Source organism: Phalacrocorax carbo, chromosome 2 (assembly GCF_963921805.1).
Source record: "Phalacrocorax carbo chromosome 2, bPhaCar2.1, whole genome shotgun sequence".
Classification (NCBI taxonomy): Eukaryota; Metazoa; Chordata; class Aves; order Suliformes; family Phalacrocoracidae; genus Phalacrocorax; species Phalacrocorax carbo.
In genome coordinates this window covers 26,377,710-26,392,327 of record NC_087514.1, presented here as the reverse complement: position 1 = coordinate 26,392,327, position 14,618 = coordinate 26,377,710, and the positions used below count along the sequence as shown (strand labels likewise).

The 14,618-nt window shown below is 42.3% G+C and overlaps 1 protein-coding gene across 1 annotated transcript in view; it reads left to right on the top strand.

Annotated features, from left to right (window-relative positions):
* The window catches only part of LOC104046010 (neural-cadherin), a 42,339-nt gene that overhangs the window by 14,601 nt on the left and 13,120 nt on the right, over positions 1 to 14,618 (top strand). The window contains exons 12-20 of the mRNA XM_064442381.1: positions 155 to 404; positions 3,081 to 3,208; positions 4,386 to 4,572; positions 4,738 to 4,881; positions 6,225 to 6,508; positions 7,481 to 9,098; positions 12,117 to 12,210; positions 12,995 to 13,179; positions 13,761 to 13,993. Of these exons, the coding sequence (XP_064298451.1) occupies positions 155 to 404; positions 3,081 to 3,208; positions 4,386 to 4,572; positions 4,738 to 4,881; positions 6,225 to 6,508; positions 7,481 to 9,098; positions 12,117 to 12,210; positions 12,995 to 13,179; positions 13,761 to 13,993 (3,123 nt within the window). The remainder of the gene's footprint in view (positions 1 to 154; positions 405 to 3,080; positions 3,209 to 4,385; positions 4,573 to 4,737; positions 4,882 to 6,224; positions 6,509 to 7,480; positions 9,099 to 12,116; positions 12,211 to 12,994; positions 13,180 to 13,760; positions 13,994 to 14,618) is intronic.

Genomic DNA, 14,618 nt, shown 5'->3' with positions numbered 1-14,618 from the left:
CCATAAACTTTCTCCTTGGTCTGTTATCCAAGTCACATAGGCATGTGTGTTCTTGAGAACATACGTGTATGAACATTATTGCCATCAAACTGAACATTTAACACTTGCAGCCTCGCGCTTCATGAACATATGTGGTGGCTCTTTTCTTCTTTAGACCATCAAAGCCACATCCCCTCTTGGTGATCCCAGGGTTACGTATAATCTGGAGGAGGGTCAAGTTCCAGAGACTAACATGCCAGTTCGTTTCTATCTGAAGCCAAACAGAGCTGATGGATCTGCTTCTCTTCTAGTCGCTGAACCACTTGACTTTGAGACAACTAAGTTTTTCACCCTGACAGTCCGGGCACAAAACGTAGCAATGACCCCTTTAGCTTCCTTTACCACTGTTTGTGTGAACGTAACAGGTAAGCTTTGCTGCTGGTAGAACAACTCAATATTCTTGTTATTTTTAGTACAACTCCATGCATTAAGGTAATATCTGTGAAATGCCAAACCACCTAAGAATGCTTTGTGCATTTCTGCACTGTAAAAGGAAGTTGTGCAGTCATGGAAAAGGTCTGTTTAAGACAATTGCTAAGTGCAACTATAAAATGTGAAAATGTGATAATGCAAAAATGGGCTGTGTGAATGTTTACGCAACACTAGTGCCTGCTTTTATAAGTGTGATTGCAAAGATTTTCTTCTGGTAGGAGGAAAAAAATCTAATAAATGTCCCTGAGCTGCTGAAAGGAGATGAGTATTACTGTGCTGTGTTATGGAAAGAGAAACAGCTCAGATAGGTATCAAACAGAAACCCGCTCTGTTTAGAAGTTGTTGTTACATTCAGAATTTTCTATTTAACATCGAGGTTAAAACTGTAGAAATGAAAATGCAAACATCCTGACAATAGGTACAGTTTTCAAAGATTTGATCCAACCCTCTTTATAGTGGGATCTTTTTGTAAGGCTCTACTATAGATCTAAGTAAAACTATAGATGTGATTGTAATCCCTACTTTTTGAAGCATTAGTGGAATTACTTTTGATATGTAGACATTCAGATGAAAATACAAATAAGTGCAGTCTCCAGCAAAAGCATTTGCCTGGCTCGCCACCATGGAAATCAGACACCTAACTGGTAATTTGAATGGGAACACAACTTCCCTGCTTCACTTTATCACAGCATTGTCCTGTCTTCCACAGTCCACCAATACGAAAACCCTTCAGGTTTGTAGAGCAAGAGTGCTTCAAGTCAGGGTCTAAGCCTCATTGTAGGTGATGGTCCCTGTCCCAAAAGATTTTACCTACAGTGCAGTTATTAGTATCAGAATTTGGCAGAAACTTCATTTCGCTCACAATCAAAAATCCTTTTTCAATAACTTAGTATTTCATACAAAAAAAAAAAGTTTACACACACATATATTCATTAATGGGAGGAAAAAAGTAAGTTAAACACCTTTAAGAGAGAAATGACTACCAGAAAGTTTCATATGCAGAATTGTCCTTTATTTATGCAAAAGCACACTGTAAAGGAGGTCTTTTATAGCATCTTAATTTCATTACCTTGCTTGGTGAATTTGCTGAAACTTATCTCTAACAATACATATTCTGTTCTATAAAATATGAAGAAAAAGCCTGTTTGTTAGAAAATAAGTTTTCACAGACAATTATGCATATAAGGGAGAAAGAAAATTGGGATCTACAGGACCCCATACCAACAATGTAAAAAAAAAAAAAGGTCATTTAAGACATTGGTCCTGCAAATAGTTTTGTGTCAGAATCAATGGAGTCATGTGGCAGTAGTAAAACTAAATGTGCACTTAAGCATTTGCAGAATGGGATATTAAGAATTTCATCTGCTCTTCATAAAGACAGATGGATCTGAGGAACTGTCACTACAGCTCCTCTGTTTTGGCTCTATGCCACAACACAGGAAAACTACTTTCCTAAAATATCTTAAAATGTGGCTGTTAAACTGTGAAAAGTGCAAAAAGATATAGGAGACTGCAGCATTTCTGAGTTGAGTCGTCTTCCAGACAAAGAGGAACACCAGACTGACTTGTCATGGGTTGAGTAGGAGGACGTGATTCCAAAGCAGTTTAAACAGATACGAGTCAGTGCTGCCATAGTTCTCCTGCCTGTTCCTTGTGCTCGCCTAGTCCTACACAGCAGTTTTAGGGAGAAAATGTGTCAGAAACTGGCCCTGAAAAACACTGGACATATTTTTTCCAGTTTAGGTCTCTACATGGGTCAGGCAAGGAAGACAAGCAAGACCAACACTGATATAAGCTTAACGTGGCTTTGCGTTGTGCCTAGTCTGATCTGACTGCAGATGGCCGCTACCAGGACAGACCTTCCGTTCCTTCACCTGCACAATCCCACCACATCCCTTGTGTTGGATCTGGCAATTACATAGCTGCAGGGGGTGTCAGATCACAGCTAGCACTTTTCTCTCCAGAATGAGCACTGTCAACACGGGAGCCCATGACCCAGCTCATGGGAAGGGGGATCCCATGGCTTAGAGCAGGATGACAAGAGTGGGAAGATCAGCATGCTTCCTTTGGACATTGGCCACTAGTTAGATGAGGGGAGGCTAATGTGCAACTGCATCCTAAATAATCATTAGGTCCTGCAGCCTAACATAACTCTGCCTATGCTGCCCTACAAAGGCCAGGAAAGACGGTTTTGCATGTGTTCTTTGTGAACTCTATAGACTGCAATTTAAATTTCCATTTTATGTTAATCAGCCCTTAATAAAGTGCTGAAATTAACTACTGCTATAGATAACCAGCTCTTTACAGACTGTGGATGAAAGGCCTCCTGGTCCTGGCATTCATGAACTTACTATAAGAAGATCGCTGGTCAAATCATTAGCTAGTATCTTAGCTGAGATTAGGCCACTGTCTCCCAGAAACTGCTCAATGTCTGTAAAATGCCTCCTGACAGCTGCCATGAAAATGGGAAGAGCCAAAGTAGGATGGCTTCTTACTAGTAACAATGCGAGTTCTTTCTCCAAGCAAAATTATGACTGTGGAAAAAAATGCAGTTAAAAAAAAGTCTTCAAACATTTGCTCACTGTGGTCCCCATCACCTCCTTTTGCAGATGTCAATGATAATGTTCCGTTCTTTGTGTCTTCTAACTACGAGGTGACTGTGCCAGAAGGAGCTGATGTTGGCAAATCTGTGGTTCAGGTGTTAGCTACGGACTTGGATTCTGGCCTACATGGAGAGGTTTGACCTTACGTCCAATTCTTTTCCTCCCAATAGGCAAGTTCTAGTATTGTAATTAGTGACAGTGTGCAGACAGCAGATGACAGGGTAATGAGCCACAAACACTTCTTACAGCACTTGTCAAGCATTTGTCTAGCATATGCCTGATGTGCGTAATATGGGATGCAGGCAGAGAAGATGCTGTTCATGAACTTGGGATCCTGCATTGTAGCAGCTCATTCTGATCCAGCAACTGTGACAAAGCACTGCTGCATGCTTCTCAGGGCTGCTCCCATGACAAGACAAGCGGAGGTGGCTGCAGAACATGTTTCCAAACTCTTGCCTCTTCAGCTCATTATTTAATTGATCATCAGTGACTATGATCAGTTAATCACAGCCATTTAAATATGGTCAATTAAATAACATTTCATTTTACCATCATTGATCAAATGGTTGGTTAAACCAACATAATGACCCAACTCTAGGAAAAAGCAGCATTATGTGATTTTCTGTGCATTTTCCTGAGTCTTTTCCCCAAATCCTACTAGCTCTTCTGGGAGGGAACTCTGACTAGTAGAGATCTGCTGTTCTGTAACTGTCATTTTGCAACTTCTGAAGAGCAACCTGTGTGGTAGAACTGCCTGGGAGTGCTCTGGGCATGACCTGGCAGTGGGGGTGGTAATGTTTGTTTCAGAGGAGGAAGCCAAACCTCTATTAAAGGGGAAAATGTGGATAGCTTTCATCAGTGGAGGTTTTCATTCGTTCGGTCCTATTGAATGGGACCCAAACTCTCAGCCCCATTTGTTTTGAGATCAGAAGCAAGGTGGGTTGCTAGAAGCTGGGGAGACACTAAGGAAGATGTCATTCCATACATTCTCTGTCCCGCTGTTATTCATGATCTTTCTTAACTGCTCCTATTGGCCACTGTTGGAGATTAGATACTGCGCTTGATGGACCTTGATATCACAGAATCTGTGATATCACTGGTACAGATGTTCTTCTGTTTGAGACTTCTGTTTTTCTATATCAAAACAGGCAAAATACTTAGAAAAAATATACCCAGATGAACTGCCTTTCCTCAGAGTGTTGCTACTTTGCAGACAGACCCAGGAGGCTACTAGGGAAGGGAGGAGTCACAGTACTTGGACAGACAAATGAAAGTGGAAAATGCAACCTCTCTTAACTATTTCCTTTTTAGGTTCACTACTTAATATTGAAAGATGCTAGTGAGGATTACCGATTCTTCACCATTGAGCCTGAGACAGGAATTATTTCCACACACGCATCTTTTGACAGAGAGAAAAGAGCCTCTTACTTGATTGAAGTTCAGTCTCAGGACTCTTCAGAATCTGCTAGACCTGGTGTTCATGGGCAGCCCAACACAGGTAAAACCAGTAAGGAAGTAAGGTATATATTGGGTAAAAGATATCAGCGACTGGGTTCCTTAACTCTTCTAGACTTGGGGGAGTATGTGAGCTGTCTGGAGTACGACACGGTTTTCCACCTCTGACATTTCTAGACTGCACGTTCCTCTTGCATCTCCTCCTTAGACACCGCCTACGTAAGGATTTTTGTCAGTGATGTGAATGACAACGCTCCAGCATTTCCTCGGTCAGTGTATGAGGTCAGCATAGATGAGGACAGGGATGTTGGCAGTCCTGTTGTGACAGCAACAGCAGATGATGAAGATGAAGGTGAGTGGACACTGCATGTCCTTCTAAGTCCTCTTAGTTTTACTGGGTGTTGTGTGTAGGTCTACTTCCTTCATGGGCAAACAAATCTCTACATTCAGGAGATAATTAAGCATTCCAAGCATTTGTAAAAGTGAGGAGGGAAGTTCTGGGCACATGGGAGCATTTTCTTTTATTAGGTGCTCTGGTTTGCAGTGCTAAGGTTAAGCTAGCTGGCAGTCTCTTTGGGGCAGAATGAAATCACCTGGAGTGTGGCTTTTTTGCTCCTTTCATGAGTTGGTCCAGCTCAACTTGCTAGAGAAAAGCAAACCCATTAGAAAAGAAGGCAAGCTGCTGTGTTGGTGGCAGAGCCCAAATAAGCACCAGAGGAATGTGCTGTTGGGAGCAGATGGGAGCTGACCATTCCTGTCGGTGGCAGTGCTGTAATGCCTGTGCCTCTTAGTGCCCATGATGGAGAAGTAAAGAGGCCATTTGAAACAGGCTGCCGCACTTGAGAGAATTTGGAAAAAGCAACTAGCCAAGTGACGCTCAAACTCATGATGCAAAGGCAGCCAAGCTCTTCCAAGTGCTAAAGTTGAGCACAGCCTTTTCACTTTCTTGGCTTCCATGTTGCTCTAGTCTTCTCATCCACAATTCACTCACAACTTAAAATGCTGAATGTTCTTTCTACTAGTGGTTCACCTATTTAATTTGGGAAATTACTTTCTATCCTGGAATGCAATGTCATGTATTTTTTTCCTTTTTAAATAAGTAAGCATGAAGCACCAAGCAATTTTTGTTTTGCTTCTAAATGTTTAGCAGCAATCAAACAAGTGCTGTTGTACAGGTGGAATGTTCTTTTGAGATTAGTTCTTGCTCAATATAGAGGACTTCTGTTACGTTTTAGCACCATCCAGTGGTTAAAAAAAAAGTTAAGGATTATTGGCATTTGAAATGGGAGGCTTAGGAAATATTGAGCAAAAATAGCTTCTAGTATTTTAATAGTATGTTACTTTATATAGTATGTATATATAATAGTATGTTACTTTTTTTATTATTGGCAAATGAATGCACAATAAATTAGAGGCACAAAATTCCTTCATTATCTATAAACAGATACTTGTCTATGACCGCGAATTTTGTTTGTAAATGTAAATGCAGACCTAACCCCCAATCTACCATACACAAACCCTTCAAATTACAATCATGGATCATTCTGTTTGTGGCTGAGTCTGTTTTATCTCACACACACACACAGGGTAACAGTCTGGGCAAATAACTTTTCTCTTGAATACATGTTCACTGTCTGTAGCTGGATTGAGCATTCAGAGAGTGGACAGACAGTGGTCATTTGCTTTCTTTTGTAGGTGCAAATGCCAAACTAAGGTATCAGATCACATCAGGAAATGTGAAAGGAGTTTTTGATGTGGAACCTGAGGTTGGAACTGTCTTCATTGCTCAGCCTCTGGATTATGAACAAGAACAACGTTATGAGCTCCGGCTTGTAGCTTCTGATGGAAAATGGGAAAACCACACTCTTATAATCATCAATGTTGTTAATAAGAATGATGAAGCACCAGTCTTCACTCAGAACGAATACCAGGGCAGTGTCTTTGAGGAACTCACAGATCTGCCTGTACTTGTCCTAAAGGTAAAGCAGTTTGCACAAAGCAGAGCAAAACCTGACTTTTTGTTCAGCTCAATCCCACCCACTCACATACATTCAAAAAGATAATTTCTCTAGGGTCTAGGGTGGGTGACCCCTGGTATTAGGATTTAGCTAGCAACTTTCTGTAAAGAAGAGAATAAAGAAATCCTGGTTGAATTTGCGTGATGGACTTGCTTCCTTGACCAGTAACAGTTGGACTTGACGATCTTAAGGGTCTTTTCCAACTTAAGTGATTCTATGATTCTGAATATTGAAAAAATGTGATGGCTTTCCTTTCCAAAGCAGAGTTAGCATATTTTGAGTAACTGTATAAGCATAGTGTGGTTGGCACCTGTACCTCATGCATTTGAGTCACAGACTCTTTGGCTACATTTGTACTACCAAATAAACATTACCAGGGATTGTTCTTTGACTCTGGAACTCGATCATCTTCACTGTTTTGTTGTTAGAGCAGTCCCTGGCATGAGGACTGCTTGGCTGGCAGTCTCCCAAACAGTCTCTGGATGCAGATCAGCAGCTGGGTGTTCTCTCTGGCCTGTGCTGATAATCAGCTTGGATGTATGGCCACCTTGTTTTCGCAACCTTCTATTCACTTGGAGAGAAACAGCCCCTATTTGCCTTTATATTCCAGCTCCAAAGAGTTTCACAAGAAACATTTGCTCAGCAGATCTGTTATTACTTCCACTTGGTTCTTCCTGCAGTTATTTCCTCTTTTCAAAATATACAGGGAAGTACAATATATTAGTCTGTCTAAACATGATCATTCTGTTTCTCTAGGCTGTGCATGACGTTTATTGAAAGTGTGCATGACCTGAATGACTCAAACCAATAGACATTTGCTGTTAAAATGCATGCTATTTATTCAACCTGCACAATACCAACTGCCATCAATAAAAGAACAGTGATTTCCCCTTTTCTTTTACATAAACACTTACCTGCTGTGGCTTGTTCCAGGTTTCTGCAACAGACCCTGACCGAGGAGCTGATCAAAATGCCATTAGCTATTCCCTGCATGGACAGGGGGCCAGTAGTGAGTTCAGCATCAATGCGAACACAGGTGAGATCAGTGCAAATAAAAGGTTAGACCGTGAGAAGCAATCAACCTGGCGCTTTCTTGTTCTTGCAACGGACGAGAGCGGAGAAGGACTGACTGGCTTTGCAGATGTGATCATAGAAGTGAGGGATGTGAATGACAATGCACCCCTTTTCCTCTGTGTGTTGGATGGTTGTTTCACTGGCTACGTCCCTGAGGATTCTCCGGCAGACACTTCCGTCACGGAAATGACAGCAGTGGACCTCGATGACCCAAAGGCTGGTACTAATGCTGTGCTAACATACAGCATCATTCAGAATGTCCAAAATGAAATTAATCTGAACTTGTTCTCAATTGACTCAGTTAGTGGCACCCTCTATACAGTGCTCGGGTCCCTGGATCGGGAGAAGGAAGACAAGTACCTAGTAGTGGTTGAGGCCAGAGATGGAGGAGGGCTCACTGGGACAGGTACTGCCACTATTTTGGTGACAGATGTAAACGATCATGCTCCAGTCTTCCTGCAAAGGATCTACACTGCATTTGTCTCTGAGAATGCGAGTATTAACGCTGAGGTGGCAGTGGTGTCTGCTGTGGACAGAGATGAGGGAGAAAATGCCATGGTGACGTTCAGCATCCTTGATGGGGACAATGACCGCAAGTTCTCCATAGAGACAGATGAAGTCAACAGCTGTGGGTTTATCCGGCTACGAAAGCGGATTGACTTTGAGAAGCCTCATGAGAGGGTGTTCAATTTGACTGTGAAAGCAGAGGACATGGATTTCTTCAGCATTGCTCACTGCGTGATATATGTGGAGGACTCCAATGACCATGCTCCTGTCTTTTATCCCCAGTTCTATGAAGTGGCTGCACTGGGGGAAGATGCACCTGTTGGCACCAAAGTTGTTCAGGTTTCTGCTGTTGACTTGGATTCTGGCCTGAATGGAAGGTTTTATTACCACCTACTAAACAAGTCTGACCCAGGTGGCCAGTTCTCTGTGGCTGGCGATGGGTGGGTGATGGTTGCTGGACTGCTGGATCATGAGACAGTGACACAGTACCAGCTCGTTGTCATTGCCACTGATATGGGGCAGCCCCCTCTGACTGGCAGTGCCACTGTTTTAGTGACTCTGCAGGATGTAAATGACAATGGGCCAGAGTTTGAGGCTCATTATAACCCAGTGGTCTGGGAAAACACAGCCTCTCCACAGGTCGTCCAAATGAATGAGACCTCTGTGTTGCTGTACGCTAAGGACCGAGACACTGCTTCTAATGGAGCACCTTTCTCCTTTCACCTTCTCAGTGATTTCAATAGTCTGACTAACTTCAACTTGCAGGACTTCCACAATGGAAGTGCCTTGCTCACGGCACTGCGTACCTTTGACAGGGAGGTGCACAAGGTGTTCTACCTGCCCATCCTGATCACAGACAGTGGGATCCCTCCAATGAGCTCCACCAACACACTGACCGTTAATATCGGGGACCAAAATGACCACCCACATTCTCCTGGCTACATGGAATGTCTCATTTACAGCTATGATGGTAAATCACTCCCTGATGCTTGCTTCCAAGTGAGACAGTAAGGTCAAAGGAGCAGCTGTGAGATTCACAGGAGGACTCTGCCCTGTTCCACATAAGCTAGAGGTGCTACTGAAGTTTGCTTAAGCCGCACCAGAGAGCAGTAGGTGTGCAGGGCACAGGACTCTGGGCCACTTGGTTTGTGGAAGAAACTGAGCCAGCCTTGAAGGAAGAGTATAGCTGGCTGCTATTCTATGCATGTTTCAATCAAACTTGAGTAATGGTATCTTGTTTTCAGATGCAGTTTTCCAGCAGCATTAACATTTCAGGGGGAAAAAATCGACAAAATTCATCATGTTACTGAGAAGTGATAAGTCTGAGTGCTGAGAACCTTATTCTTCCTCCTTAAACCATTTTCCTCCTCCAGACTGAATTCAGTTTTAGTGAACACTCTTAAGTTGAACTCATGTGTAAACTGCCTGAGATATTCATGTAAGACTTCAGCTGAGAAATGCTGTAATGTGGGAATTTTCTGTGAATGTTGACTGCAGGTAGTGCAAGAGAAGCCACCTTTCCCTTCTTGCTTTGGCAATTAGCTAGTGGTTCTCTTGTGATCCAGGGTCCCCTGGTGTAGATGCTCTTGACCATTTATGTGTACTGAAACATTGTGTGCTCACTCTCAAATTCAGCTTATTGTAAAGTTGAAACAAGTCTGGTTGCTGTTTGCTGAGAAACTCTGCTTGCAGCCTAACTACAAGATCTTTTCATTAAGCCGGAATTCCCTTTTAGTTGCCTCTTTAAAGGTTAAACTCATATGTACTGTTAACTTCTGGGAGGGACTATTCAAGTCTTCAGATCTTTTGTTATTTAAAATATTAAGGAGAGACAGAATCAGAAGGCTACTCTCATGTTGTATGTTACATTCATGTAATGTAGGAGTCAAACACCAGGGCATCCTGTACACTGCCTCCTACAAAATATTCAGTGAATGTTGCCACACTTGCAGGAGAGGTAATTTTCGCTCCTTTTTGCATATGGTCCCTCAGCTGTCAGGGTTTGTGCTGTTCCCTTTCACAAGATGAAGTCCCATGTTTTTTTCCTCTTTGTGTATCAGAGAATCATAAAATGGTTTAGGTTGGAAGGGACCTTTAGAGATCATCTAGTCCAACCCCCCTGCAGTAAGCAGGGACATCTTTAACTAGATCAGGTTGCTCAGAGCCCCGTCCAGCCTGACCTTGAATGTTTCTAAGGATGGGGCATCTACCACCTCTTTGGGCAACCTGTTCCAGTGTTTCACCACCCTCATAGTAAAATTTTTTTTCCTTATATTCCATCTAAATCTACCCTCCTTTAGTTTAAAATCATTACCCCTTCTTCTGTCACAACAGGCCTTGCTAAAGAGATTGCCCTCATCTTTCCTATAGTCTCCCTTTACATACCGAAAGGCTGCAATGTCTCCCTGCAGCCGCCTCCTCTCCAGGCTGAACAACCCCAACTCTCTCAGCCTGTCCTCAAAGGAGAGGTGCTCTATCCCTCTGATCATTTCTGTGCCCCTCCTCTGGACCCTCTACAACAGTTCCATGTCCTCCTTGTGTTGAGGCCTCCAGAGCAGGATGCAGCACTGCAGGTGGGGTCACTGCAGAGTGGAGTAGAGGGGCAGATCTTTGATTCTTTACTCAGTAGATATATTAATTCAGATACCTGTGGATCTTTCCTTCAGAAATAGCTTTTGATTAAAAAAACAAATATTAATTTGTGAGCTTTGCTGAGGGGATGCAAAACCAGCAGAATACATGCTGCTTTTCATCTCACCCCAAAGCATCCACAGCTACTGGAAGTAAGCCTGGTTGCTATATTTTGGACATCGTCTCTATCTTGCTGTAATTTCCTCCAAATTACTATTGTTTTTTGCCCTTTATAACCCAGTCAGCATTTGATTGTTTATCCTGCCAAACCCCAATCCCTGTCTAAACCACTCTGTAAGTTGGTTCGATACTGCAGTCAAAATAGTGAAAATGAGTAATTCTGATGTTGTTTCAGAATCTCTCTTACATCTTTCCTCAGAGGTGGCTTCTCTTTTTTCCTTCTCATCTGCATTTGATTGCAGCCACCTGTGGATTTAAATCTATGTAGCCATATAGCAAATACAGAATCACAGAATGGTAGGGGTTGGAAGGGACCTCTGGAGATCATCTCGTCCAACCCCCCTGCTTGAGCAGGGACACCCAGACCAGGGGGCACAGGAACGCGTTCAGGTGGGTTTTGAATGTCTCCAGGGAAGGAGACTCCACAGCCTCCCTGGGCAGCCTGTTCCACTGCTCTGGCACCCTCACAGGAAAGGAGTTTTTTCTCATGTTTAAGTGTAACTTCCCGTGTTCCAGCTTGTGCCCATTGCCCCTCGTCCTGTTGTTGGGCACCACTGAAAAGAGTCTGGTCGCATCCTCTTGACACCCACCCTTCAGGTATTTATAGGTATTGATGAAATCCCCCCTCAGTCTTCTCTTCCCCAGGCTGAACAAAACCAAGTCTCTCAGCCTTTCCTCATAAGGGAGATGCTCCAGTCCCCTGATCATCTTGGTAGCTCTCTGCTGGCCTTGCTCAAGCAGATCCCTGTCTTTCTTAAACTGGGGAGCCCAAAACTGAACACAATACTCCAAATGTGGCCTCACTAGGGTGCAGTAGAGGGGGAGGGTAACCTCCCTCGACCTGCTGGCCACACTCCTTTTAATGCAGGCCAGGATACCGTTGGCCTTCTTGGCCACAAGGGCACGCTGCTGGCTCACGGTCAGCTTGCTGTCCACCCGCACTCCTAGGTCCTTCTCAACAGAGCTGCTTTCCAGTAGGTCAGCCCCCAACATGTACCAGTACCAAATAAGCAGAACACCACGTGGTATTTGCAAACTGGTGCACATCTTCTCTCAGGAACCCTCATAACTATTTTTGTAGAGGTTTTGGACTTAAACCAGTAAAACTTGAATGGCCAACTTGTTTGTGTTTATGTGAGAGGTCTGACCATACCACTTATATGCTATGTTGTTTTAGGTATCCTCCCCACGACTGTACTGGGACAGGTCCTTGCCCCTGATGATGATGACTGGGATCGCAAAATCTACCAATATGAAGGGAAAACGTCAAGGTATTTGGAGAGAAAAATGGAAGTTGGGGTGAAATGTATGGAAATCTTGCCCACACGCAAAAACATAAAAAGTATTTAAACTGCCTTTTTTTGAAAACAAGTGTGCAAAAGCATTTTGTTGGTTTGACACTTGTGTGTTGCTCTCTGAAAGCACCTCTGAGTGTGAGGCCACAGTAAACAATGCTATATGCCAGACTGGTCCACGCCCCTTGCCTGATGGGCTAGAATGCCATTCCTGTTCACAGCCATATCTGTAATCAGTATCAGTGAGCCACTGCAGAAAAACTACCCACTAACTTCTATCCTCCTTCCATGCCCCTGGAGAGTCAATGTTTCCGTGTCACCAGTGGTTTTAAGACCTTACTTGTATTGGACGTGTTCACACCAAATTATCTGGATTGTGGCTGAGGTTGAGATGTACATGTGCCATTCAGAGGTTTTGACAAGGCGTCACTCTCAGTGAATGTATCCTAGAATGTATCTAGGAGTTTGCACTGTTTCCAAAATTATGATTATAGTAGCCTGAGTCTTCCTACACAGGTCCTATGGCGTAGGAGTAGGAATGAACCTTCCTGATGTACTGGTGAAGAATCATTAGGAGCCAACAGAGGAGATGTTAAAAAGTTCTGTTCTGTCCTGTCCTGTCCTTTCATGAGGAAAGACATCTGCTTTCTTTGACAGCTTGCCCAAAATAAAGTGGATCAGTAAAAACAGCAGGGATGGTAGTCGCTACTTAGCTTTTGAATTTCTCATAGCTTGTTCCTTCGCTTAACTCTTATTACAGGTACTTTATCCTTAATGATAACTCAGGTTTGCTGACTATTAAAGAAGGTACCCCACCAGGAACATACAACGTAAGAGTCAGAGTCATTGATGGAGTCTGGCCAGATGTTGTCTCAACTGTAAAAGTTATAGTGAAGGAAATCAAAGGTGATGCCATCCATAATGCTGGTTCTATAAGAATAAAAGGTAAGCAATGTGATGAAGAATGTTAGGATCGTAATACTGAAACGTACCTCTTCACTGTAACTGCTGTGTTTAGAATTCTAATGCTCTTAAACATGAGATGAGAGTTAATAATTTTCTAGGAAAGGGTTTGAAAATGCATCTTTGTTTGCATGGTCCTCTGACACTATATGTGAATGTACATGTATGGAGAAAAAAGACAGCAAGAAATGCTTGTCTGATGCAGAAGACAAAGATGCGAGATTTCTACACCAACTGTCTAACAAAACATCAATATATATTGCAGAAAAAACTTTATTTAAACAAGTGTCTGTCCAAAATTGCCCAAATTTTTTCAATCTTTGTGGAAAAGTAAAATCTTCTTAAACATTTTTCTTATTTAAAAGAATGGCAAAAAGAAATTAGTAAGAGTCAAAAAGCTTGAGAACACAAACCCTGAGCAGAAGCCAGCACGGAACATTTCAGGGCCTAAAAATGAAAATACTCCTGAATTTGCAACCTTAATATTATTCTGTGGTGCTCCTTTCTTATTGCTACAACAGTTGCAAGATATGTGTTTGTCAGGTTTTTAACTTTTATTACAGATATCACTCCAGAGGAGTTCATATCCCAATCCCCTGAAAAGCAGAGTAAATACTACCAGATGAAGAAGCTGCTTTCAGAAATTATGTCGGTTCAACTTGAAAACGTTCACATTTTCAGTGTATTAAATAGTGCAAGTCAAACCCAAGGGGTTGATGTTTGGATTGCAGTTTATGGTCCACCCTATTATAAAGCAGAAAAACTTAATGGCAATATAGCAGCCTCCAGATCATGGGTAAGTATCCATACTATGTATGAAACCACAGCATCTTCTCATTGTGTCTCTTCAGAGAATATCCATTGCCTAGTGAACATGTGTATTTAGAATGAATCAGGGAGCAATGTGTGAGAAAAATGGATAATTTTAATCAGTAAAGTCAAATGGTCCTTTGGCACTTACATTAAAAGTTTCAAATATGAATGTTTTAAAAGCCAGCCTATAAATACATATTAAGTCACCCAAACACAATCAGCTTTTAGGAAAATGAACACGTTTTTCCTGTTGAAAAGACTGTTAAACTCTGTATAAAGGATGTGTTTGGCTGTTGCCTTTTCACATGGTATATTAATGTTTCCATTTATAGTCTTCTACACAGAAATTTTCTGTAGCTGAAACTCAGACACCAGTCAAAGGTTCCAACTTTCTGAGTTAAGAGGGTGAAGCAGTAAAATAACCATTCTCCAGTGCAAAAACAGGTTGGAAATGTGCATTCACAATTTAGTAAAGTTCCTGCCCCTCTTGCAAAAAAAAAAAAAGTTTTGATCTAAGTTAAATGACTCGCTCTGTTGGAAATGTGTCTGTTGGTAGACAGAGGCTGAAATAAGAGTTATGTTTAGAATCAGTGCTGTAGTACCAACTC